Source organism: Camelus ferus, chromosome 16 (genome assembly GCF_009834535.1).
Source record: "Camelus ferus isolate YT-003-E chromosome 16, BCGSAC_Cfer_1.0, whole genome shotgun sequence".
Classification (NCBI taxonomy): Eukaryota; Metazoa; Chordata; class Mammalia; order Artiodactyla; family Camelidae; genus Camelus; species Camelus ferus.
In genome coordinates this window covers 38,246,479-38,270,566 of record NC_045711.1, presented here as the reverse complement: position 1 = coordinate 38,270,566, position 24,088 = coordinate 38,246,479, and the positions used below count along the sequence as shown (strand labels likewise).

The following is a 24,088-nucleotide window of genomic DNA, read 5'->3' as shown; positions in this document are numbered from 1 at the left end:
AGAAAGAAGTGTTCAGGGTTAGAAATGGAAACAACTCAATTTTAGGATAAACTGCTATGAGTTATTATGCTTTGGTATGCTATTTCCTAACCTCTGGCAATAACTAGATTCAAGCTGAAATCAAAGTTTCTCTCCGAAACAATCGGTTTTTCTAAGTAGCGCGAACAAATTTCCTTTAAGCTCTAGGACCGGCATATTCCCCAAACTCTCTGGTATGAAAACCATACTCTATGAAGAGGTTCGTGAATCTAAAGATTCTTCACTCAAAGCTTTACTTCAGAAAACCAGGCGTGGTTCTGCTGCTGTCTACTTAGAAATGATCAGAGAATTGCTCCACCTACGGATCCCAAATCTCCCCTGGAAGAATCCCTCGACCAAGGGCCACAATGATCTGTTTCAGCCTTTCCTGTGTTGCTGTCATCCTTTCTCTCACAAGCCTCTGCTCATCAGGGTCTGTATGTTTTCAGGCCAGTGGAAATATAATGCCCTGGCCAACTGCCACTCCCAATACAGGAAGAGCCTGTAACGTAGGAAGGTAGAAATCCAGCCAGTGACCTAGGGCTCCTAAAGAGAGGTCATTCAAACTGCTGCTTGCCAAACGTGGCCACTGGATCAGAAACAGTGGTGCATGCCTGCAGCTCCTCTGGCAACAGGAACAAACCACAGCTGAAGTCCTCAGAAATAAAAAGCAAATTCAAACTTGGTACTAGAGAGAGAAACCAGGCACATGGGCCTTAGGGTCATGTCAAACAATTAGTGATCAGCAGAGTTATCTTTTATCCATCCTCAAACCCGCGCCCCACACCCCGCCCAAAACAAACAAATTGCTTGTGGTACACTGAGGGGTAGGGTGAGGAGGAGCTTCAGCCTGGATTAATAAATAGCTTCTGGAAAGCCACAGGGAAGGGAATCCTTCTCAAAAGATACAAAACCGTTTCAAGTCCTAGTGAAAAGTGCTTCTACTTTTCACCTGAACCTTGGCCCTTAACCCACTGAGTAGAACCCTCCCCAGGTTAGAATACGTCAGAGCTTTCTGGCATTGTGGTGATCTTCATTCCTTGCCCTTGGATGGCAACTCCTACAACTGACCTTCTGGTACTCAGAAGTCATGCCACAGTTACAGGTCAATTACAGTTTAGAGGCCAGTGCCCTTCTCTGCCAAGCTGTTCTCATTTTCATTGGCACAAAACATGCCAGGCATTTGCTTTCTTCCCCTCAACATGCCACTTCAAGTGCCATTCCCCACCCAACACCACCAACAACAAAATAACCAAAAACACAGGTTTTTTTTTTTTTTCCCTCTAAAAAGTTTTAGAACCATTAAAGCTCTTGGTTGGTTTGGAATGGCAGAGAGTGATATGTTTGGGGCTGGATTGGATCTATTTTTCCCCATGGGCTAAAACAAAGGTTTCATTTTAAATCTTGACACTGTGCAGCACTCTTTCTGGTCGGAGGTGGGGAGGGGGACTAGCACTTCTCATTACGAGAATAGCAGAGTTCACTCTGCTTGAAAATCAGCCACACTGGGCAAGTTTCAGAGCCATGTGTCTCCGTGTTGAAAGGCGGTAGAGAGCCAGCACTGAACGACATGACAGAAGTGTCACGTGGGACAGTCTTGCTTCGAGGCTGTGTCTGAGGAAGCCTCTTCCCTGGAATGGGAATTGAAACAGATCCATTAACACTCCCTAGGTCAGACTGAAGTCTCAAATGAGCACCAGGCCAAACGTCCACATCTTTTTTTTTGAGAGTTTAAAAAGAAAAATCCCCCCTTCACCTTTCAACTAGTTCAAAATGATTAAAACAAAAGGAAAAAAAATCAAATGCATAAGGATATAAATTAGAGTACCTTCAATTCTGAGAAATGAGGGAAGATAGAGTTCTCAGACAAAATCAGCTTCGTTAAGCAACAACTAAAGCACGCACAGATAAAAGGTTCTTCCTCAGAGCTCAATAACGGGGTTTCTGGTGCCCAATTTCGTAACTAAAATGCTGTCTGATTTTGGCCTCAAATTACCTGTAAGTAGTTTTACTTCTTTCTCTTTGCTCTACTCCATATTACAGAATGAAAATTATACTGAAACTGAGATAATGACAGTATGCAATTTGTTAAGAAAAACCCCATAAAATAAAATGACAGTTTTTGTGGCTACATATGTTAGTACGTAAATGTAGTAAAAAGGTCTGGAAGAACACATAACCTGATGTCCAGTGTTATCTCTTTGGAGGACACAGGGGTTGGGAGAGAGTTGAAAGAAACTTTAGAAAAGAATGCTATACTTTTACCAGGAGATTTCATATATTACTTATGTAATAATTATAAAACTTTTAGCCAAGAAGCAGCAGCAGCAGTAGCAGCAGAAGAGAAAAAGCATAAAAAGATGGCAATTTATAACAGCAGAAAATTGGAAGCAGTCTAAACTGCCCAACAGCAGCAGATGATTAAGATGGCACATCCATACCATTGAATTCTATTTTTTAAAAGCTGTATTAGATTTTTTTTAATCATGTGAGGGAACGTTCAACATATACTAAATGAAGACAGTTTTAAAGTAGTGATTTAATGTGATCTCTTTTTATATGTAGTTGTAAAAAAATAAACAAGAGGATGTGTGTGAGTGGTGTATAGAAAAAAAGATGAAAATATACGCCAAGTGTTAGTGGTGGATGGTTATCTCTGGATAGTAAGAATAATTTTTTATCTCTTCTTTTTGCTGGGTTTTCTAAATATTTTACAATGAGCATTGTAAACAGTAAAAAGATTTCCCCTACAATGAATACTTCTGACTTTTGTATATAATACACTTACAATTTTAAAAATAAATCAAGACACAAACATTATATTTTTAACAATTCAAAGTCCAAAATAAACATACGAGTCTTTGAATTCCAAGAGATCTTGAAGCTGTGCAAACAGCATGACTAGGAAGCAAGTAAAAACTACAGTGGTAACTTTAACCTAGGCTACGATAGGAAGCAAAATTATTCTATTTGTCACAAATCAGAAGTCTACAGGCTGCCGGCTTCCCAACTTCTCACTGTGGAGTCCGAGCGCAGGTCTGATCTTCCTCTCCCGGGGAAAGCCAGTGTCTGTCAGGAGCCACACAGCATCCCTGACCGATTCCCCTTCCTGGGCCCGAGAGGATTCTGTCCCTATCCTTTAAAACTGAAGAAGACACGATCATTTTCAGGATATGCGTTTCGCTGGCTTAAGTGACCGCTTTCTGAAGTGATCTCTAGAGACACCTTGTCTCATTTGAATGGCAGTTTCAAGAAACCAATCTTTCAGACAACACTGGGACCTGAACCCGGGAGTGACTCAGACAGTGACTAACGGGGCAGGACCCAACCTCTCACATGCTGGGGAACATGGCTGGGCCAGACAACATTCTCTGCAGAAAAGAATAAGGCTCCCTAAAAACTTTTCTTAACTTCTTAATTTTTAGAAACTCAACAAGAAAGGAGCGAACCAGTAGCAAAAAACAAACAAACAAACAAAAAAAACTATGCTGTGTGATAGGGTAGCAATGAGAGAAAAAAATCAGTGCTACAGAACATAAGGACTGGAGCAGACCTTGGAGATCATCTACTTAAACTACTGATAAGGAAACCGGAGCCCACAGAGGTTTTGACTTGTTCCCTCTCGAGGTCTTATAACGAGTCAGCAGAGAAAAGCAAACTCTTTTTGGCACTTGATTCCTTCTAACGCTCAGAATCTCTTTTTTGCTGGCTGCTGAGAGGAAGGAGACTCCTCCCATGTTGCACACAGTAGGCACTGCAGCGTACACTGATGCGCTCAGGAACGTGGGGCACAGAGAAGGCGAGGCCCGGGACAGCCACGCCTGGGCTCTGCTCAGCAGGCAGGCGGGACAGTGTATGTGTCTTCAGCTGCTCCCCATTACAGTCTCCTCACTCTTAATTCGTTTTCAGCGCCTCCCACACTTCACATCTTCTTGGTAATTAGGCAGCAGTCCACGTTGTTGTGTGTGGCTTGGGCTCATTGCTTTTCTAGTCTTAGAGACTTCTATGCTTTTTTTTTCTCCAATAGGAAAGTTATTGCTGTTTCTGCTTTCCAGAATAAATATGGGGCTCAATTCTCTTTGCACCTCCTGGAGAGCACAAGAGGAATACTCACGGAGGGGCTGGAGTGCCTAGAATTTACATACACTTTCCTCATGTGAACACTACTACCACTCACTGTTTATGAAGGTGGAACTAGACTCGCCTTATCTTTTTGCCAACAGAATATGTTGTATGCAGGAATGGAAGAGATCTTGAAAAACCACCTGGACCACAGCAAACCACCTCTGACAAATGAAATAATCCATTCGTTTTTTAAAGGCTTCCAGAGAAGAAAATTCCTGAACATCTTCCCTGTGCAAAATTTTCTTACACCTAACCCAAACCTCTCCAGCTGCAACATAAGCCTATTTTTCTCTTGCCGTCGTCCCACAGAAATCAGAACTATCTGGTTATGACCCTTTCATATTTAAACATAGTTAGGGTACCCCAACAACTGTCTCTAAACAAACCTTTTTTACTTTAACTGTTTTAAGATTAATTTTTTCATCTCAGAAATAATTTCATAGCTTTTTAATCATTATTATGGTTCCTTCTAAAACTTCCTCCAAAAATGTATGTATCCAAACATGAGAATTTTAAAAGGGAGGAAAATATAAGGTTCTAACTAATGCTTAACCTGATAAAAAAAATATATTCTAAATATTCCTATATTCTGGACAGAGATTTACAACCTTTTTAGTCCCAAAAGTCTCTTAACAAAACTAAGAAAGACCAGGGCAGTGGTTCTCAACCAGGAGCATTTTGGCCCTGGGAACATTTGGCCATGTCTGGAGACATTTTTAACTGTCATAACTGGGGGTGAGGGGAAGGAATGCTACTGGCATGTAGTGGGTAGAAGCCTGGGATGCTGTTAAACATCCTACACAAAACAGTCTCCTACAACAGAAAATTATAAGGCTCAAAATATCAATAGTACAGAGGTTAAGAAGTCCTGGCTTACAGCAAACACGACACATAAAAATTTAAAGAACAAACACAGGAAAAGGAAAAAAGGAGAGAAAATAATGGCTAGAAAAGTAGTAAGGGAAAGAAAGATTTTAAAAATGAGAATTAAAAAAAATAAAGAGATAAGGAACCACAGCACCTATTTTTAAAGTGCAGCATAACAGTACTTCTGCTACGATGTGCTATTTTATGAAATGATATTGGTATCATCTTACCCACCCTGTAACTGCAGTTTTACATTACTCGCTAGTGACTGGCCTGGGTCTACTGTGACCCACTAGGATACTAGATCCTCCTCTCCAGTCTTTCACAATCTATCCATTTCTTGTAATGATTCAGTCATTCCTACAAATATTTACTGAGCACCTATTACATGCCAGACACCAGGGATACAGCAGCATTAAGCAAAACCTCCTGCCAGAGTAGAGCTAACATGGGGCTGGGGTGAGGGTGGGGTGAAAGGGGGTGCTACTGATGCACCCAGTTTACTTTTCCTGAGTGAATTACTTTACACTTACTTCTGCTAATGGAGATGCATTTACTGGCACTATTCCAAGTTTCCCGAGTCATCTCAAAAGCAAAACTATGGCCATCCCTGTCACTCTTGCCCAGGTTGATGACAAATGAATATGTAATAGGCACACTTTCTAGTTCACCCTCCATGAACAGTGTTTCTTCAAGCAGGACAAAGCCTTTCAGCTTCTCCCACTCAGGAAAACTTCTAGAGCATCACAGATAAACTTACAAGGTTATGACAGAAAGTGAAAGGGAAACACTGACAACAACTGACGAATCTATAACCCAAAACAAATCACCTCAAAGAGGAGCTCACAATAAAATCTCCAACTTAGAAAATGTTAAAATGCACAGAAGACCTGAGGGCACTGCCACCCGTTCCTCTCCTGGACTGTTGAGGCATTCAGCATCGGAGCACCAGCTTTACACAGTGGGGAGAAACTCTGATCCACCAAAGGAATACTCAAAACTTGATCTCTTTCCCGAGATTTAATGGGTCAAGTAACAGGGTCTCACACACACCACCTTCCCTGAGATTTATATGGAAATCCAGGGTGGATGGTGAAACCATAGAAAAGTCTTAGCATTTACTGAGATCAGCAATATGGTGCAGAAAACTGAGCACAGGAGGAAGAAAGAGAAAATGTTGGAAGAAAGAAAATGCTGCTCTTCTCTTTAAGGGAAAATTAGTGGACAGTTTTCCCCCAAGGAGGACCCCTGGCAGCTGCACCCAGGGACTAAGCATGACTTCCTTGAGGAGCTCACTAGGGGCTAAGCCGGAAGGCAGAGGAAAGAGAAACCCAGAGGGATTGGGGTGGAGGAGTAGGGGGAGGGATTGGGAAAAGATTGTGGTTAAAAGGGGGGTTTAGTAAAGGTAGAGAAAGAGGAGCCAGAGGGTTAGAGAGGAATGTTTCCCAAACTTCACAAGCTCAGTAGGAGAGTGAAAGAAGGGAAGAGGAGAGAAGGTGGAGGCCCGTAAGAATTCACACCCTGTGCCCTCAGTTACAAACACAGTCTAGTTGCTAACAATATTAAATTCCAAAATGACTTGTAATGTAGGAAAATAAAATAAACATCCTGCACACTTACCCAATCCGGGTAAACAGCTTCCCATGGGCATGGAGAAAACTGAGGATGAACCTTTTGTTCAGCTGCATGGGAAAAAGAGAGGAGAAAACAATTAAACTTTCCCCAGTTTCCTGTTACTGAACAGAGTCCCTAGTGACACAATAACCTGGCCAGGGTCTAAGGGGTGGGCACTAGGGATGGGAACCAAATGAACATGCCCAAACTCTCACACAGACCCAGGGCCCATGCCCAACAGCTGCTGCTCAGCTGAGCCAAAATGACAGCAAGCTCAGTGAGCGGACAGCACCCTCTGCTGGCAGTGCTGCCTGTGTGCAGGGAGTGAAGCCCTGAATCTCAACTAAGCCGGGAAATAAGGAAGATACTGCCGCTCTCTACCATCTAGGGGCCACTCTGGCCCCATAATGATGGAAATGAAACACTGACAAGGACAAGGGTGATAATGATCTTGGATAAGTTCCAACCTTATTTATGAGCTGTTTTCCTCTACCTACCCAAAAAGCAGAACTCTTCTTCAGTAACCCAGGGTAAGGTAACCCACCAGTAACCAGCTCATCAAATTGTACTTTTCCAGCTTTTAAAATTAAGGTTCAAATATTTCCTTTTTTTCTCTTTTAAAGAAAAGCCAAAAGCTGGGTTTTTATGTGAAATCACCTGGCTTTTAAATGTTGGCTACTAATGAAAAAAAAATTAAACATTAGTCAAGCCAAAAACACACATTTGCCAGCCACATCTTGCTCACATCCATAAGCTACCACAAATTTGCACTCTCAGTTCAAGGTTCTAGAAAATCTACTTCTATCAAAACTCAGAAGAGATATTCCTCTGAAGAAAACAAGGTGGGAAAAAATACTCCAAAGAAAAGTGGAAATAATCTAAAGACTTAAACCCTGTCATCTTCCCTGGTCTCCTGGAAGCAATACCCATGGAATCAGACAGGAAGACGAGGGGGTTGTTCTCCAGGGGGTGGTTAGGGCAAAGAACAGTCCAGCACCCATGGATGCTTTGCCCAAGAGGAAAAAACTCTTCTGGTTTACACCCTTGCAAAACAGACCATCAATCAAATTGTGACAGTTCCACCAATTTCCTATGGAAGCTGGGTTTGGGGAAGGGAGGGCATTCTCACTTCATCAATGACATTCAACTGCAAACTCTGCATACACGCTTCAGTCTTTATTTTTGCTTAAACAAATTACATTTAATCAGCAATACTAGATTAAACATTGATCTCTGTAGTTAAAAAGCTCAGAATACTTCATGGAAGGTAATCTGTCTCTACAGTGAGGTGAGTCAGGGCCAGAGACACTGGGTTCCATGAACAGAAGGGAAAGATAAGGAAATCTTGCAAAACAAATGGCCAATGGTTCCACCACTGTTAGCAGCAAGGCCTTGAGCTAGAATGCTAAGCATTAGATCTACTTGTGGAGGAAGGTGGTGAAAAACAAGGACTTACTCGTCAAACCTCGGCCACTGACCTGCTGTGGGATCTCAGGTAACTGATCTAACCTCCCTGTTTTTCTTTCTACACAATGGAGATAATAGTACCTATCAATTAAGGGATTGGTACATGAGGTAAAGCAAGTAAAAGCACATGCCTGGCATGCTGTAAACACCCAACTGTCAGCTGAATATCCTCTTCCAATGAATGCAAAAGCAACTGTTAAAATGTGAACAACTGGAGAATCCAGGTGAAGGATATAAGGGAGTTCTTTGTATTATTCTTACAAATTTTCTATGGGTATGAAATTATTTCAGAATGAAAAAGTAAAAATATACATTCTCTCTCTATTCTTGTTTTAACTCTATTGTCCCTTTTTCAAACTGTCTTTCATAAACTGGTTAACTCATCCATAACTAGGAGGAGTCCTTTAAAGCTGGTTATATTTATACGTATAGAGTACCTTGGTAGAAACAAAAGATACTAACCCATCTCATTCAAGCTAATCACCACCCCTTCCCGGAAGCCACAAGGTAGCTCAGAAATTTAAGCAACTTAAACCAGTAAACGGAAGAGTTAGAACTTGAAGCCAGGTCTTCTGATTCTAAAACAGTTCTCCTCCCCTTAAACTGTCATCTATCTTAGTAAGAGAGCAGATGAGCTTATTCATGAAGGGTCGATAAGGGTTAATAAGGGCAACTAAAAAAGCAGTTCAGTTTTACTTTTAAGTTTTCCTTACCCATTAAGTAGGAAACTCATACTGTGTAACCCACAATGCCTCCTGGACTAAAATGAGTGCACCAAGAGGTTTTGTTTTTTTAATTGTGGTTCTAGCTATCTTTCCCAAAGATCTTTCTCTTAGGATAGTAGATGAAGCCTACCTACTCAGTTACCTGAATTCATACTGCTGTTACCGTATTTAGCAGCATCTAGTAGAACGTGGATTTCAATGCATTATTTTTCAACTAGTGATAGTAAAGGGAGTCTTAGGGAACTTTTCAAACTATACACACATTCTCTCTGACCTTGGTTAATGAGAACCACTGCTTTATTTTTAGTCTGAAAGTACCTGTTACCCTAAACATAGTTTCTCTTTATTTGTCACCAACAACATTTCGAGTAAGAAAGGAGCTGAAGTGCAGATGCATTCTAGAGAGAGGTAAAGGCATATACTGAGGAACTAGGTTTGTTACACGTTGATCAAAATGGGACTAAGCAACATTGCATACAATAATATGAAGTCAGCAAATGCTGAGGCAGAACTTTTGGAAAACAGCTGATACCATGTTCACAGTAAGGAAGGTGTTAGTCTGAAGGTTCCTCCCTCTCCAACACATCACCATGGATTTGCTTCCATGTTTGGAACTTTTTGATTCTTAACAATACACTCAGATGCTCATAACTCAGGTAAAGAAAGCACTGTTACTCCTTGAATGGAGAGAGTATCTGCCTCCAGATCTTCCTGGCACATACTGTTCACCAGAAACTAAAAATGCTTCCTGGGTGCAGCCCTGAAAGGCAACGTGAGAATTATTAACTCTTTGGTTCAAGTCCAAAACCAACTCATCATGGACTCCTGAGCCTTTTGTACCTTCTAAAAGCAGTGACCCAAAGAGACACTAAGGGCAATAGTTGGATGGGTAGGTCTCTGGGCATTCACAATAAAGTCTGTCCTACCATTAACTGTGGAATTATGAGTAAAATGGTTTGGGTTGTTCCTCAACTGTGAAATGGAATTTCCACCACTAATGTTACCTAACTCAGAGCTGAAAGGATAAAATGAAATAATACAAATTAAAGCACTTTGAGGAATAAATGTCTTATTCAAGCCCTGGTTATTATCACCCAGAACGGCCTAAGTTCTCTGTGAGCTGTGGAGCAAGGAAGGAGAAAGCTGCTCAGAGGCAGTAAGACAACATCAGAGGAGAGGATTCTGAAATACACCCGATTTTAATTCCTACTAGTTGTTCCTGCTTCCAAAAAGTTGTGTGGAAAACCAAATTTCTGAAAAGGGAATCATTTTAAGGATAGTAGGAGTACTCAGTATTAAGAGAAATTCCAACACGCATCTTTAAAGTGTTTTGGTGAGCATAAATGATCATCCTCTAATTTATTCATCTGGAATGTCTCTACTTTTATATACCAAGTACTAAAAACAAAAACAAAAACTTTGTTGTTTTAAAAGGGGGCTCTAACTATTTACAACAGCCAAGACACGGAAGCAACCTAAATGTCCATCAACAGATGAATGGATAAAAAAGATGTGGTATGTGTATACACACACACACATATATACATACAATGGAATATTACTCAGCCATAAAAAAAAGAATGAAATAATGCCATTTGCAGCAACATGGATGAATCTAGAGATTATCATATTAAGTGAAATAAGTCAGACAGAGAAAGACAGATATCATACAATATCTCTTATATGTGAAATCTAAAAAAAAAATGACACAAATAAATTTATTTACAAACAAGAAATAGACTCACAGACATAGAAAACAAACTATGGTTACCAAAGGGTAAAGAAGTGGGAGGGAGGGATAAAACTGGGAGTTTGGGATTAACTTACACACACTACTATATATAAAATAGACAAACAACAAGGACCTACTGTATAGCACAGTGAACTATATTAAATACCCTGTAATAGCCTATAATGGAAAAGAATCTGAGAAATTTTATATATATATACATATATATATATACATATATATATATATAGAGAGAGAGAGAGAGAGAGAGAGAGAGAGATGTATACCTGAAATACTTTGCTGTACACCCAAAACTAACACAACATTGTAAGTTAACTACACTTCAATTAAGAAAAGGGAGGGTGGCTGTATCCTCTTAGATATGAGACTACGTAGGTGAACACCAAATTTCAATGTCCCTGTTAGTAAATTGTTGAGCCTGCCATCAAAGCCCATTTCCCATCCCCCTAAAGCACTGAGCTCACAAGGTGGAGAAGAATGTGAGCACAGAGGTGAAGTTGCCCACCTTCATCCCTGTGCTCCCCTTCCAGCTGCAATCAAAAGCAAACCAACAAGACACAGTCCCCAAAGCCAAAGAACCTCTAGTCCAAGTACAAAAAAATAAATAACATACCAACTTGCCAACTCCCCATTTACGCTCCAAAACCTAAGACAAGGCCTACAGGCTCTGAAGGTGCCAGGAGGCACTGTGTTTCCCTTACTGCCACTACCCCTCAGCCAGGGAAAGTCTGCGGCAGGGAGGTCTAAGGAGATGATGGAGAAAGTGAGGAAGTAGGGCACACAAACCTATCAGTAAGTGGAAAACTATCAGTAAGTCAGTAGTGTCGCGACATTTAGCGGGGATAAAAACTGTTTGCTGGAACTTGCAGTATTCCTCTTTCCAGGATACGGATAAAGAAAGTAGCATAGGCAAGTCAGGCAGGCAGCAAGACTCAAATGCCTTGTAGGGAGAGAGCAAATCACACAATCAATCCTCAAATCCTTTACTGGGACCAAAGAGCCACACTGAGGCTGAGGTGGAGTGGGTATGGTGATTACTCCTCACCTTCAGTTTCTTCACCTCTGAACTGTTCTGGGCAGGATGACAGCTCAATTAGCTCTAATTAAGCCCAAGTTCCATGTAGAGATGTCCTACTTAGACGGCTGGATCTGAGCCATGTGAATTCAAGTATAAAATGTGCCACTTAAAACCAATGTACCCTTGAAACAACAGCTCTCACTCTCACGATGCAGCTTAGTGATGCCTCAACAAAGTCTTACATTAAAGCAATTTACTTGCTATTACTTCATTATCTCTCCTACTTAAAGCCAGCAGACTGCAGGGAAATTGGGCTAAATGTCAAATCAGCAGTCAGCTCCAGAAAACCCAGCCAGCAAGCAGAGGGACAGTTGAGCTTAGAGTACCCAGCTGGCTCTCAGGAGGGAAACTGGCACTAGGTCTAAAAAAAAGAAAGAACTATGAATTTGTGATTATTCTGTATTTATTGCTCATCTGTTTACTGGGGGAGGGAGTAGTGCAGAACAGTATGAACAAAGACCACTGATCTGGGTTCAAATTTTGATTATGCCATTTATTTGCTATATAACTATCGACAAGTCACATCAACTTTCTAAGTGTTTCTTCAACTATAAAATGAGAAGGTTGCATGAGATCAGTATCAGTGATTCCATAACCCTGAGTTTGTGCTCATCATAAGAAGAGCTTTTGCAAAAAATGCTAATTCCCCAGTCCTACAGAATCAGAATCCTGACATGGGGAGGGGGATGAAGGGGACAGCAAATCAGCATTTTTCAAAAGGTTTCCAAGTAATTTGGAAAGACAGCCAGATCCGGGGACCAGTGGGCTAGTTCATGGGTCAGCAAATTATGGCCCAAGGGTCAAATCTAGCCTGCCACCTGGTTTTTAGTATGGCCCATGAGCTACGATAAGAATTTTTTTATATTTTTTAATGGTTGAAAAAAAATCAAAAGAATGTTTCATGACACATGAAAATCATATGAAATTTAAATGTCAGTGCCCACAAATAAAGTTCTACTGAAATATAGCCACACTTATTTACTATCTGGCCCTTTACAGAAAAAGTCTGCTGATCACTGAACTCACCAATAACACTGGGGTCTCAAAAAATGTCTCTACCTGCACATCATTTGAGGGCTACCACACACATACTGGAAACACCAACGATTCTCATGGGCTGTTTAAAAGAAGCCCCACCTCCCAGGATGTTCTGATACCTACCCTCCCTTCTACCACCTCAGGGGAATCACCAGTCCACAGCGTTCCTCCTAATTCTAAAAGCCCACAAATTACAATTATAACTAAATCTAACCTTTCTTGCCAGATTATGAGCAAACACCATCCTACTCTATGACAGCACACACACACACACACACACACACACACACACACACACACACACAAAACCCATCAAATGACAAAAGACTGCTGCTCTCAAAGCTTTTGAACTCAAACACCCCAAAGGCTACAGACAAATATAAATGGGGCTCTCCAGGTTTCTACCTTCAAAGCCACTATGGGGCTAAGTGACTGGATGGAAACACAACACATCCAAGCCCAATAAAGATCTCACTTAGGCTAGACGGCCCCAGGACATTTTCCAACATCCCTAATCAAAGGAAAGTGCCAAATTAAGGTTAATGAATCCCTATGTTGTTTGGTCTGACATTCTACAGCTCAGAAGTGCCACCAGCTTAGCATCTCAAGGTATGTAGAGAAACAGAGAAAGTTCAGCCAAAGGACAACACTGTTGCTCTGACTGGGTTACTTTCTGAATGACTCTTCTTTCTGACTCATCTCTCTCAGAGCCTGGGAACTCTCATGCCCATCCACCCAAAAAATAAAGGAGCTGGGACACCCTTGCACGGCACAATAAGAAAAGGAAATGGCTGAGGCTCCCATTTGGTGATCAGGTAGGCAACCAGAAAATAGTTTTCCGAAGGCACATACACAAGCTCAAACCATCTTTTACATGAAGGGGTCAAAAGAGTGCTGAGGATGGTGAGGTCCCTCTCATACTGTGTCCACCCATTAATTTATTCACTCGACAAAAATTTACTTGGCATCTTCTAGGTATGTGACACTGTGCATGATCTGAGAACAAGGCAGAGATAACCCCTGCTCTGTGGGTGATACAATTGTAAGGTACCATGATTGGGAAAGTACAGGGTGCTATATATTCCACAGCAGGGGCATCAGAGATCTCAGAGGAAGAGACCTTTGAACTGAAAACTGAAGTTTCAGTAAATTAATCAGTGGGTTTTGGAAGGGGTAAAGAGTCATGCCTATGTGACATAAGCAAAGGGGACAGCATGTATGATGGTCCCAAGGGTGGTATGTGGTAGACTGGCCTGGCCAGGTGAGTGATTCTGCAGGAGGGAGACTGGAGAAATAGGGTGAGCTAAGTTGTCTAAGTCCTTGTTAAAGAGTTTGATCTTAACCAAAGCCACTGAAGGGTTTTGAGCAGGGAAGTGACATGAGAAAACTTCCATTTTCAAAAGGACATTCTGACTACTGTTTAGAAATTTGGGGGGTTTTTTTGGGGGGGGGGGAGAAGTTCGATGGGGTCAAGTGTTTGGAGGCCAGGAGACAAGTCAAGAAGCTGCTGTAATCATCCAATACCAATAGAGACAGAGAAGAAAGGGGAGACAAAAGAAAATGATGATTCCACACTGAGACAATCAAGACCCCTGTCCCTAACCCCTAGTGGTTCAAGTTCTGAGTAACTCAATTTACAGAGACCAGCAGTGGCCCAGTACTGAGTAGAAGTCTTTAGAACCACGTCAAAGTCTTAAACTAAGTGAAACACTGATTTCATTTTCAGAGATAATCTGGATATTCTTATTTCCTTTTAATAATATTTTTAAATGGTCTAGCATGGTGCTTGGTACTTAATACATATTCAGTAAGAGACTGTTGAAGAACCTATTAAAATATATAGATTTGATAGTGATAAAACTGATTATCCAGGTAATACACAGAAAAAACTCACAAGAAAAGCAGTGCAGTACTAATATTAATGCTGGGGAGAAATAAGATACTCATTACTATTTATGAGAATTTAAATATCTTCCTTTGAGGTGGGTAATCTGGCAAAACCCAAAGCTATTCAAAGGAAAACAGAGTTCTATCAGAATTTAAGCATTCTGATCCTGAGTAACAGCAGTTCCATCTGCTCCACTCCAGCCCAAGAGACTGGGTGAGAAGCAACCACAGCCAATGTCAGAGTAAAAGCCAAAGTCCTTACAATGGCCTATAAGAGGCCTATGTAATAATCATTCTTCACTCCTGAGGCCTTCTGTGGCTTGAATGTGCCAAGCACACTCCCACTCAGGGGCCTGTGTATTTACTCTCTAGCCCAGTGGTTCCCAATCTTTATGGCATACTGGAATTGTCTACAAATCCTTTAGAAAGACGGATGCCTGGTTTCTATCTCCAGACAGTCTGATTTAATTGGCATGAGGGTGAGACCTGGGCATCAGGATTTTTAAAAGCTCCCCAGATGAGAAACATTGCTCTAATTTATCTCATTTTTATAGCACTTATCATCAATTTTTACATACACACACACCCATGATAGCAAGGACTTTGTGTATTTTGTTCACCACAACCAGCAGGCTCATAGAAGGCAACCTATAAATATTTGGCAAATAGCTTTTCTAGTCTGGTCTTTGGCTGTCCCCCCAGCCTCCACTCTTGCTGATAGAGCCTAACCTTCAGCAACAAACAATTACTTGTGGTGGCCTAAATTCACCGTGTTCCTCCTGCTGCTATGCCCAACCTCAGCCTAATGCCTCCTCATGCACTCCTTTCTATACCTAATAAAGCCCTACTTCTCCCTGCTTAAACCCCTCTTCCCAACCCTCTACCTCCAGGCCAAGACTGACACTTTATCCTCCAGGCTCAGAGACTTTCATATACCTCTGTGATACCAGGTATCACAGTACATCTTCATTATATACATACATGTCTGTATGTATACATATGTCTGTATGTATACATACAGCTCTGTCCACAGAACTTTTCCATGATGATGGAAATGTTCCTTATCTTCACTAACCAACACAGCAACCATTAGCCACAGGTAGGTAATGAATATTGGAAAGGGGGCTAGTGTGACTGAGGAACTGAATTTTTTATTTTATTTTAATTAAATAGCCACTAGCTAGTGGCTACCATACAGACGCACAGCTCTAGACAGATGTCCTTTAGTGAATGATTCGTTTGTATATCCTAGGACCCAGGAATTATCAACAGTGGTGGAGAGCTGGATGGAGAGATGAATGGATGTGCAAGAATTGGCTTCAAAGATAACAATACTCATATTTTTACAATTTCTGGCTTGCCATATGGTGGGAGCAAAAGACATTCTGAAGCACAAATAAGGCTCAGTCGATGCGAGCGAAGGACTGGACTTCGTCTGTCCAGCTATATAGTCCACACAATGTGGGAATGTGGCCTAATATCTGATTTTAACTATTGGATTGCACCTTTCAGAAGCTTAGGGGCAGCCCCCAACTAAACACAGGTTGAATTTACAGAGCTGGCTGTGTGCTTTAGAGTTAAAAGTCCCCTAAGCTACTGAGACAGAATTCAGACTTTAAGAGTCAAAGTTTTCCCAGCTGAACGTAACAAGTGTGTCATACTCACCCACCTTAATAACAGTCAAAACTTATCCAGCACCTCCTCTATGTAAGGCACATTTCTAAGCACCTTATGACTATCAACCAATTTAACCTTAGAACAATCCTGTGAGGTAAGTACTACTATTCTTTCTGTGTTACAGATGAGAAAACAGAGAGGTTAAGTGACTGGCCCAAGTCTGGTTCCAGAGTCTGAGCTCTTATCTTTCACCTTTAAAAAAGGCAACCTTTTTGGCAGAACCAGGAATGACACTGAGGATGTTTACAAAGTTCAAAAGCTAAAGCAACCCCAAGCAAAAAACCACCAATGGTTCCAGCTATCATTCACTGAGAGTCCACTAGGCCAAACCAACTGAGAAGTCTTGCAGATGAAGGGAAGTAGATACTTCCAGTCCAGATCATATCATGTAAGTTGGTGGAAGGACTTAACAACTGCACCCTAGGATAATGCCAGCCAGAAGGGAGAAAAGAGAAAAGTGAGGAAAGTGAATAAAAGCTCATTCTCCGTATCAGTAAAACAGCAGTAATAAAGCTAATAAAATTAAAACCCTAACAATTTTCTAAATAAATCCACAATCTGCCTGATTAATGAGGAAACAGTTCTTTAAGAGTCAAAGAATATATGTGCGTTTTCACACACGATCATCAAGGGACTGTGCACATTCCAGAAAAAAATATCTGAAAACATACCCTCCTGCCTACCCACCTACCACAATACAGGAAAACCCCTGAATCTCTCAGGAAAGGGAGGAGTAAGAACTAATCTAAGAACCCAGAGAACGAAGCTTCAGTTTAAGAAAGATGTGGTCACAAAAAAGGTTTCACAAACCACTCTGCTGTGGGCACCAAAAAGCAAATAACAGGCATTACAGGGAGCTGTGACAACCTCATGTGAGCTTCAGATTTAAGCAAGGCACCAAATAAGGGAAGGATTCTGGCGCATCAACTCCTAGGAAAAGTGTTTCAAGTTAAAAATGGTTATTCAGGTTTGGATGTGAACTTCTGTATCTGTTCTTTATCAACAGAGGCACCTCTACCTCACTGGCAGCTAGCAGTAGAAAGGGAAGAAAACTGTTGGAATAAAAATGGGCTTCACGTAGACAACAACGTGAGCCAGCACAGCCTGGCATTTACCTGGATGCCAAAGACAAGGCTGTAAATATGGCAACGCAGAACTTGTGGGATCCCACATCCCAGCTGGACCCAAGCACCAGCAGGAGTAGGCAGGCCATGATGTCACTTTTCCCCCAATAGCCAGACAGTTCAACGTTAAGGCCGAAAACCACAGCACTTTTAGTGAGAGACTCAGTTTCACTTGACTGGAGGAAGGCCTGCTTCCATCTAGTTTTTTGTCAGTCATATCCTTTCTGTGCTGGTTCCCAGATCCAAAATACCTAGTTCAAAAGATGTTTCAAGTTCCTTATCTTTGATCCAATTCTCCTCTTCATTCTCCTTAGCCTCTCTCAACAATGAAAATCAATCTGAGGCTCACAAGAAGGCAGGCAAATCATGAGTATTAACTTCTTCCTACCTTATTTACAGTGCTTTATCCCTGTCACTGTTACTATTAAATGCATAGGGAAAATGTGAGCTTAAGAGTTAAAAAGGGAAAAGAATGAAAACGACAAGCCGAAAACCAATTACTCTGGGTTACACAGTTTGCTGAGTTTGTGACAACTTATCAACCTGCATGGCTCTGATATATGTGCTTGTGTGTGTGTGTGTGTGTGTGTGTGTGTGTGTGTGTGTAATGCTATAATAAAGTTTTCTTTTAAATTACAACTTTTTATGCTGTTCCACAAAAGCCTTTATTTCATAGCCAATTCCCTTTGCCCCATATGTCCTAATCCGCATCGAGATTTTAGCTCTGAGGTGGAAGAAATGAAGGTGACTGAGCTAAAAGTCTGGGGCTCCATCTAGGTGCAGAAAGCTACACTGGGGTTAAATGCCAGGTCTGTTGATGGCATAAACTAGATCCTATTTTACAGATGTAGAAACAAGGAAAGAGAGTGAGAAATGTGTTCACAGAAATACAATGAAATTTAGGAACATGACCAAGATCTAATTCCTAGTCTGTATGAGTCACAAGGGACAGCTTCTCAGAGAGCACTGAGGGCAACTACCAGTGCCTTATTCAACCTCTGGATACATGTCACTTCAAAGTATTTTAAAAGCCATACTGTTTTACAGATCTGTCCAGAAGTCTAGAAGAAAATATGCCAAAGAAATTCCTCAAAGAGAATGTCAACTGATTTACACATAGTTTGCTTTTACAAATTAGGGCCTAGCATCTCGGAGATTTGTGTCACAAGTCAGCTCAAAATCTCATTAGATAGAATAAGATTTTAGTATCTTTACCAAGAAAGAAACACTCCAGAAAAATGCAAATCCACAAAGGTATTTTTCCAACTCCTCTTTCCCATTTGCTTCAGTCGTTGCAGTCCTACTGTGCGTGTGAAGAGCAAGAATAGGACTTATTGCCAATGGTTACAACACAAAGCATAACTTAATCCCAAGCCAAGCTGGCTTGGCTCAGAAAGCTTCCCAGAATGATGGAAGGCATGACTGTAGGATGACTCAACCTTTGCTAATGCATAAAATAAAGCAGAGAAGAACTATTTGAAGGATCCACTTCTAAGCTTGGGCCAAATCAAAAGCCCAGAAGTATCCACTTTGTTATGAATCTTCAGTTCCAGCTGACTGATTAGACAGCCTCAGTGTGGATGTCTATACCATGGCCCAAGATGTTCTAATGACAGACTCTTGGCTAGGAATCTCAGAAGCAACCACTCGCAGTTTCTAACCACACCATGCTTTTATCCGTGTTGTTCCTTCTGCCAGAAGTCTGCTACCCACATCTCCCTCAAGAACTTCCTTCATCCTTTAAAATTAACAACAGATAACCTTTATAGGTAGCTTTCCCTGTTCATCATGAGTTAATCTCTCTCCTCTGTATTACTTCTATACAGTGTACATATTTCTATTATTACATTTGTAACATTTCATTACAGCATTTATTTACATATCCATTTTTCTTACTACACTGTATCTTTGAAGGAAGGACCAGTATCATATTTACCTTTCTAGGTGCAGTGCACCTAGAATAATGATTAACATATAAAGGTACTCACTAAATGTTTATGGAAACAACGTGAATGGGGACAGGAAAAATCCTGATCCCCTAAGAGATGACTAGCTGACCTGAGAAAGAGGTTTCACAACTGAATGAGCAAAAGAAAAGAGAAAAATGTTCACCTAAAACTGTGAAGCCAGTTATTTAAGGCAATGTATAAAGGTATATTCTGTACTGAGAGAGAAAATAAAAATAAGAAAGAGGAGCCAAAGGGAAAAAGATTAGAGGTCAGCAGTAGTAAAGACATGACACACATGCATGCCAGGAAATCCTTCACATTTGTTTAAACCAGTTACAAGTTCAGCTCTAACCTCTGGAACAATTAAAATGGAGAATTATTCTGAATAACAAATTCATAAATGTACATGAGGTTAAAAAAAAAAAAACACCCACACATCATGACTATCTCCCATACTAAAAGCAGAAATTTCTCCCATGGATTTCCACAAAGAAGACACCATGTAATGCAAACAGCAATGATTCCCTAGGTCTCTTTATTATTTGTCTTAATACAGGCTAATAACTTTACACCAAAGTACAATTCATTCAAAGCAATACAACCAGGGACCAAAATGTCACCTGGGTACAGGTTTTAGGCATGAATGACATGGAAAGAACAATAGGAGGAGAGATGCCTAGTGATTCCCAGAGCAGATACTCGATAAATTTTGAATCAGTGAATAGACAGAAGACAAACAACTGGAAAAATCACTGAAGTTCTTAATAATAAAAATGTGTGGTAAATATATTTTACAGGGACTCCAGCATCAGAAAGCATCTTAACAGTATTTTAAGTTCCTTCTGGTCTAGGGAGTCTATATACTAATACTGGGGAAAATAAAACTGAGCAGTAACTTCAATATTAAATATTTATGAGTAAAGTGAAAGGCTTCCAAGAGGGGAAAAAACCCGAGTTTCCCCCTAGAGCCAGACAAAGAGTTCGCCGACTAGGGTAAGATCACAAGCCAAGAAGACAACTATTTCATATTCTCTATCTCAGCCCAAACATCACACCCAAGACAGTGAAAACAGAGTAGACGGATGAAATCCTAGGGCCTTTAAGAGTAGAGAGGGATTACAAAACTACAGATACAGCTCCCCGTGAGTACGGTCAGAAATTTAAGAAAACATGGGAAACTAGTGAGAAAGGCAACATGGGGAAAACAGCAAGGTGGGTGCCTTCCCTTACCCACACAACAGGCAGTGCGTTACTATACAGAGCAAGCTGCTCCCACCGCAGCATCACCTCAGCACTCTGTTCCTTCCTACAGCAGCTGCGGATTGAACATGGATCCAGTGTAAGGTCTCATTCTTACTTGGAAGGCGCTTCACAGACTAGGAGCTGGATCCTAAGGGACGATTTACAGTACACCCGTACATACATTCCAGTTGGCTGGAGCTCAGCAGCTGATTGCTCCCTTGTCTAACTTGGTAAGGAGCCAAAGGAGGACTTTTCTCAGTCAACTCTCCCAGGCTGGAAAATTCTCTAACCCCAGAGTTCTGGCTTAAGTCTGGATATCAGGTTATTCAGGAGATGCCAAAACTACGTCTTTACATTGGCTTTGAACAAGTCTCTCAAGTACACCATACGGATTCCCACAGATCTCAGAATCATCTGGACATTAAGGCCAAAGATGGCCACTCTTCCTCTCACACAGAGAGGAACATGCTTTTCAAAGCATGGCCAACATCAAAACAAACCATTCATAAATCACACATCAATCTCAACAATTCTTGAAGGGTAAACAAGCAACAGACACACTCATTAAATGGCCTGCCTATAACCCCTTTATTCTACACTGAAAATCCTGCCTCTTCCACCAGTGCCTGAATTCTCTCTCATTGTGGCTGATCCCTACACCACGAAGGGCCAAATCCCAAGTCCGTTTCTCTGACTGAGAGGAAATGAAGGAAGAAATTTTAACAAGGTGTTTTTTTATCTCAGCAGGCTCTAAGTCAGTGGTTCTCAACCCAAATAATGCCACTCCTCCCAGGGAGTACTGGGAAATGTGTGGGGGCCAACTACTGGCATCTAGTGGACAGGGCCAGGAACGCTAAATATCTTGCAGTGGTAACGCTCGAAAAATGAACTGTCCCATCAAGGGCAGTAACACCCTCACTAACAATCAGTGTCCTAAATGAAGGACCTCAGGGCTAACTGCCTTCACCCTCCCAGCTTCAAGAGCAGTAGTGGGCCAAATTTTTTCTACAAAGGGTCAAGCAGTAAATAGGTTAGGCCTTGGGGGCCACATACATTTCTCCATCAAATGTGCTTCTGCTTCTTTTTAAACAACTCCCTATGTAAGAATGTAATAAACCGTGCTTAGCTTGCAGGCCATCGGCAGTCTTGTACCTACCCGTTTCACAGCATTACCTGACTCATAACAGTCCATCTATATTGACAGATGCTGATTAAAATAAAATGCCATGCAGTGTGTTATAAACAACTCCAATAATGAACATTACAATTTTGAAGAATGCAACATGAACTTCAGTATTTAGTCTTGAAACCTAAGAACTGAAGCATGTATTTGACTTCTAATCAGTTAAATAGTTCTCTCCTCTCCTACCCTGTGCATTTCAGCAGCAAATTTTCTTTTTCAAACGTGTTACTGAAAAGAGCACAGGCACTTTCCCCCTCCCTTCAGGATATATAACTTCCTATTCACCATGTGTGCCACTCAACAAGTCTTTTAAAATTACTACTGTTAACATTTTCTGAAATGTCTAAACCAAACCAAAGTCTGGAAAATCTGACTGGTATCTGGGTCCTGACTTTCCGGATGGTAACTAAAGGTCACGTGGGGTGGAAAGTGGCCTGTGGGTAACACAGAATACACACACGCACGCGAACAGGATATGTTGGTAATCCGGTTTCCTGAGACCTGGTGAGTTGTGAGAGTTCTCATCAACACCCTTGGGGAAGATGAAAAACCTTAAGCTGGGAAATACTGGATTTTAAGAAAGTGTTCATTCTTAGAATTAGATTTCTAGCTGAGGCAGAATAAGCAGGTACCCCTTTCCTTCTTCTACATTTTACTTGTCAAAAAACATAAACACACACAAAAAATAAATAAAGTGAGTATCTGACAAGGTTTCTTCACTGTGTGGAAGCTGGTGTTTGCAGCATGGCTTATGTCACGTCTCAAGCCCAGAAAGACGAAGAGTGTGGTTTTGGTGTCTAACCAGCCTCAACTGCACCCTGGCACTGTTTCTTCCCCCCCAGAGAACTTTGCTCTGCTAGAGGAAAGAAACCAACCTCGCATCTTGAAACGAAACGGCTAGGATAAAAATAAAGCCCTGAAGTGGTTTGGTGACCGAGGTCATATGGGGCGTTAAGGGTTTGTAGGTAGGGCCAATGTACTTTGAGAAACTTCCACTCACTGCCAACCACAAAGAGACAAAGGCAGACATCAGCCCGAGAGTCCAGCAGTAATCCAGGCAGGCGGCCCCAGTCCTTGCCTATTAAGGGCTGCTTCTCATAGCAAACTCACAGTATCAGTATCTGCAAACTCCAGTCCTGGGCCTGACCATGCTGTTTCTTACAGGAAGAGAGAGCCAATCTGCAGCCTCTTCCTACAGAAAAAGGCTTGTATGAACTCCTGTCATCAAACGGTGTGAAATCTCAGTTCAGAGAAGATTACTTTCAAACAGCAGCCAGGGTAGAAGAGTATGACATGAGGTACACTCCACAACCTATTTTACAAAAGGAAACGGCTATACCAGTGACAAGAAGTTAATATAATGCCCACAGCAACCCAGAAAAACTGCATGATACCCACCTTACAGATATGAAATCTTTGTATTCATAAGGCCAAAAAATTAAGCTAACTTTCTCAGCTCAGCTATGACGATATACTTATGGGGCAATGAAATAACCGAGTTACCACGAACAAAATATTTACCTACTAGCATAGAAACTCACTTCTCTATCACTGTAAATTAAATCAATGCTCATACTACCCAGAGGAAATCAGGCTGAAAGCTATTTTGAGCCTTGTAGTGGCACTAGCTCTGGAACTGCCAACCTGAAGGATAGTGATCCAGCTCTAGGAATTGGAACCCACTCCAATGCAAGGCAAGTCATTGTGCCCAAGGAGGCAGGCTTCTAAAACCATGCTCTGATCTACAGTTGTGTTCATGGGTGGGGGCGGAGGGACCGAGGGGAAGGTGGAGGCATTACATGTGGATCACCCACACATTGCAGCACTCTTCAGCAAGGTGGTGGCGGCGGCAGCAGCAGCAGCACTCAGGTGCACAAACTATGCAAGGGGCACCGAAAAGCAAGACAAAGGACAGGTCTGAAGAAAATGCCACCTGCACACCACACTTAAAAAAAGAAAGCCTTCAAACAAATATAACAAGTCGAGCATGTGAAAGCTCTGTGCTACAGGCCACCTGACCTGGGTTTCCCACAGTGAAGCTGTGCTCCTTTGTTGGCCAATTTTTACTTTGCTGGACTCTGGATTAAAGGCAAGGAAAAAACACGCTCATACATTATCCAGCCTTGTAAAACCATGTATTCAGAGTCAGAAAGAAAATCATCATTCTCAACTTATAATAAAGCCTTGAAAAAAAAAAAAAAAACACCATAGAAACACGGACATAAGGGATTCAGGCAGGAGCAGCATGCAAAACTCCAAGTAGCTGGATTCCCAAACCTCTGCAAACAAGGTTCTCATGCTGCCAGAGATTTCAGATAACTACTAAAAGGCCTGGGGACAGGCA

At 41.4% G+C, this 24,088-nt stretch overlaps 1 protein-coding gene across 3 annotated transcripts in view; it reads right to left on the bottom strand.

Moving 5' to 3' along the window:
- SMG6 (SMG6 nonsense mediated mRNA decay factor) overlaps positions 1-24,088 on the bottom strand; it is a 191,333-nt gene that overhangs the window by 141,409 nt on the left and 25,836 nt on the right. For all 3 annotated transcript variants that reach the window (XM_032457457.1, XM_032457456.1, XM_032457454.1), the window contains exon 9: positions 6,631-6,692. In XM_032457457.1, coding sequence (XP_032313348.1) covers positions 6,631-6,692 — 62 coding nt within the window. The remainder of the gene's footprint in view (positions 1-6,630; positions 6,693-24,088) is intronic.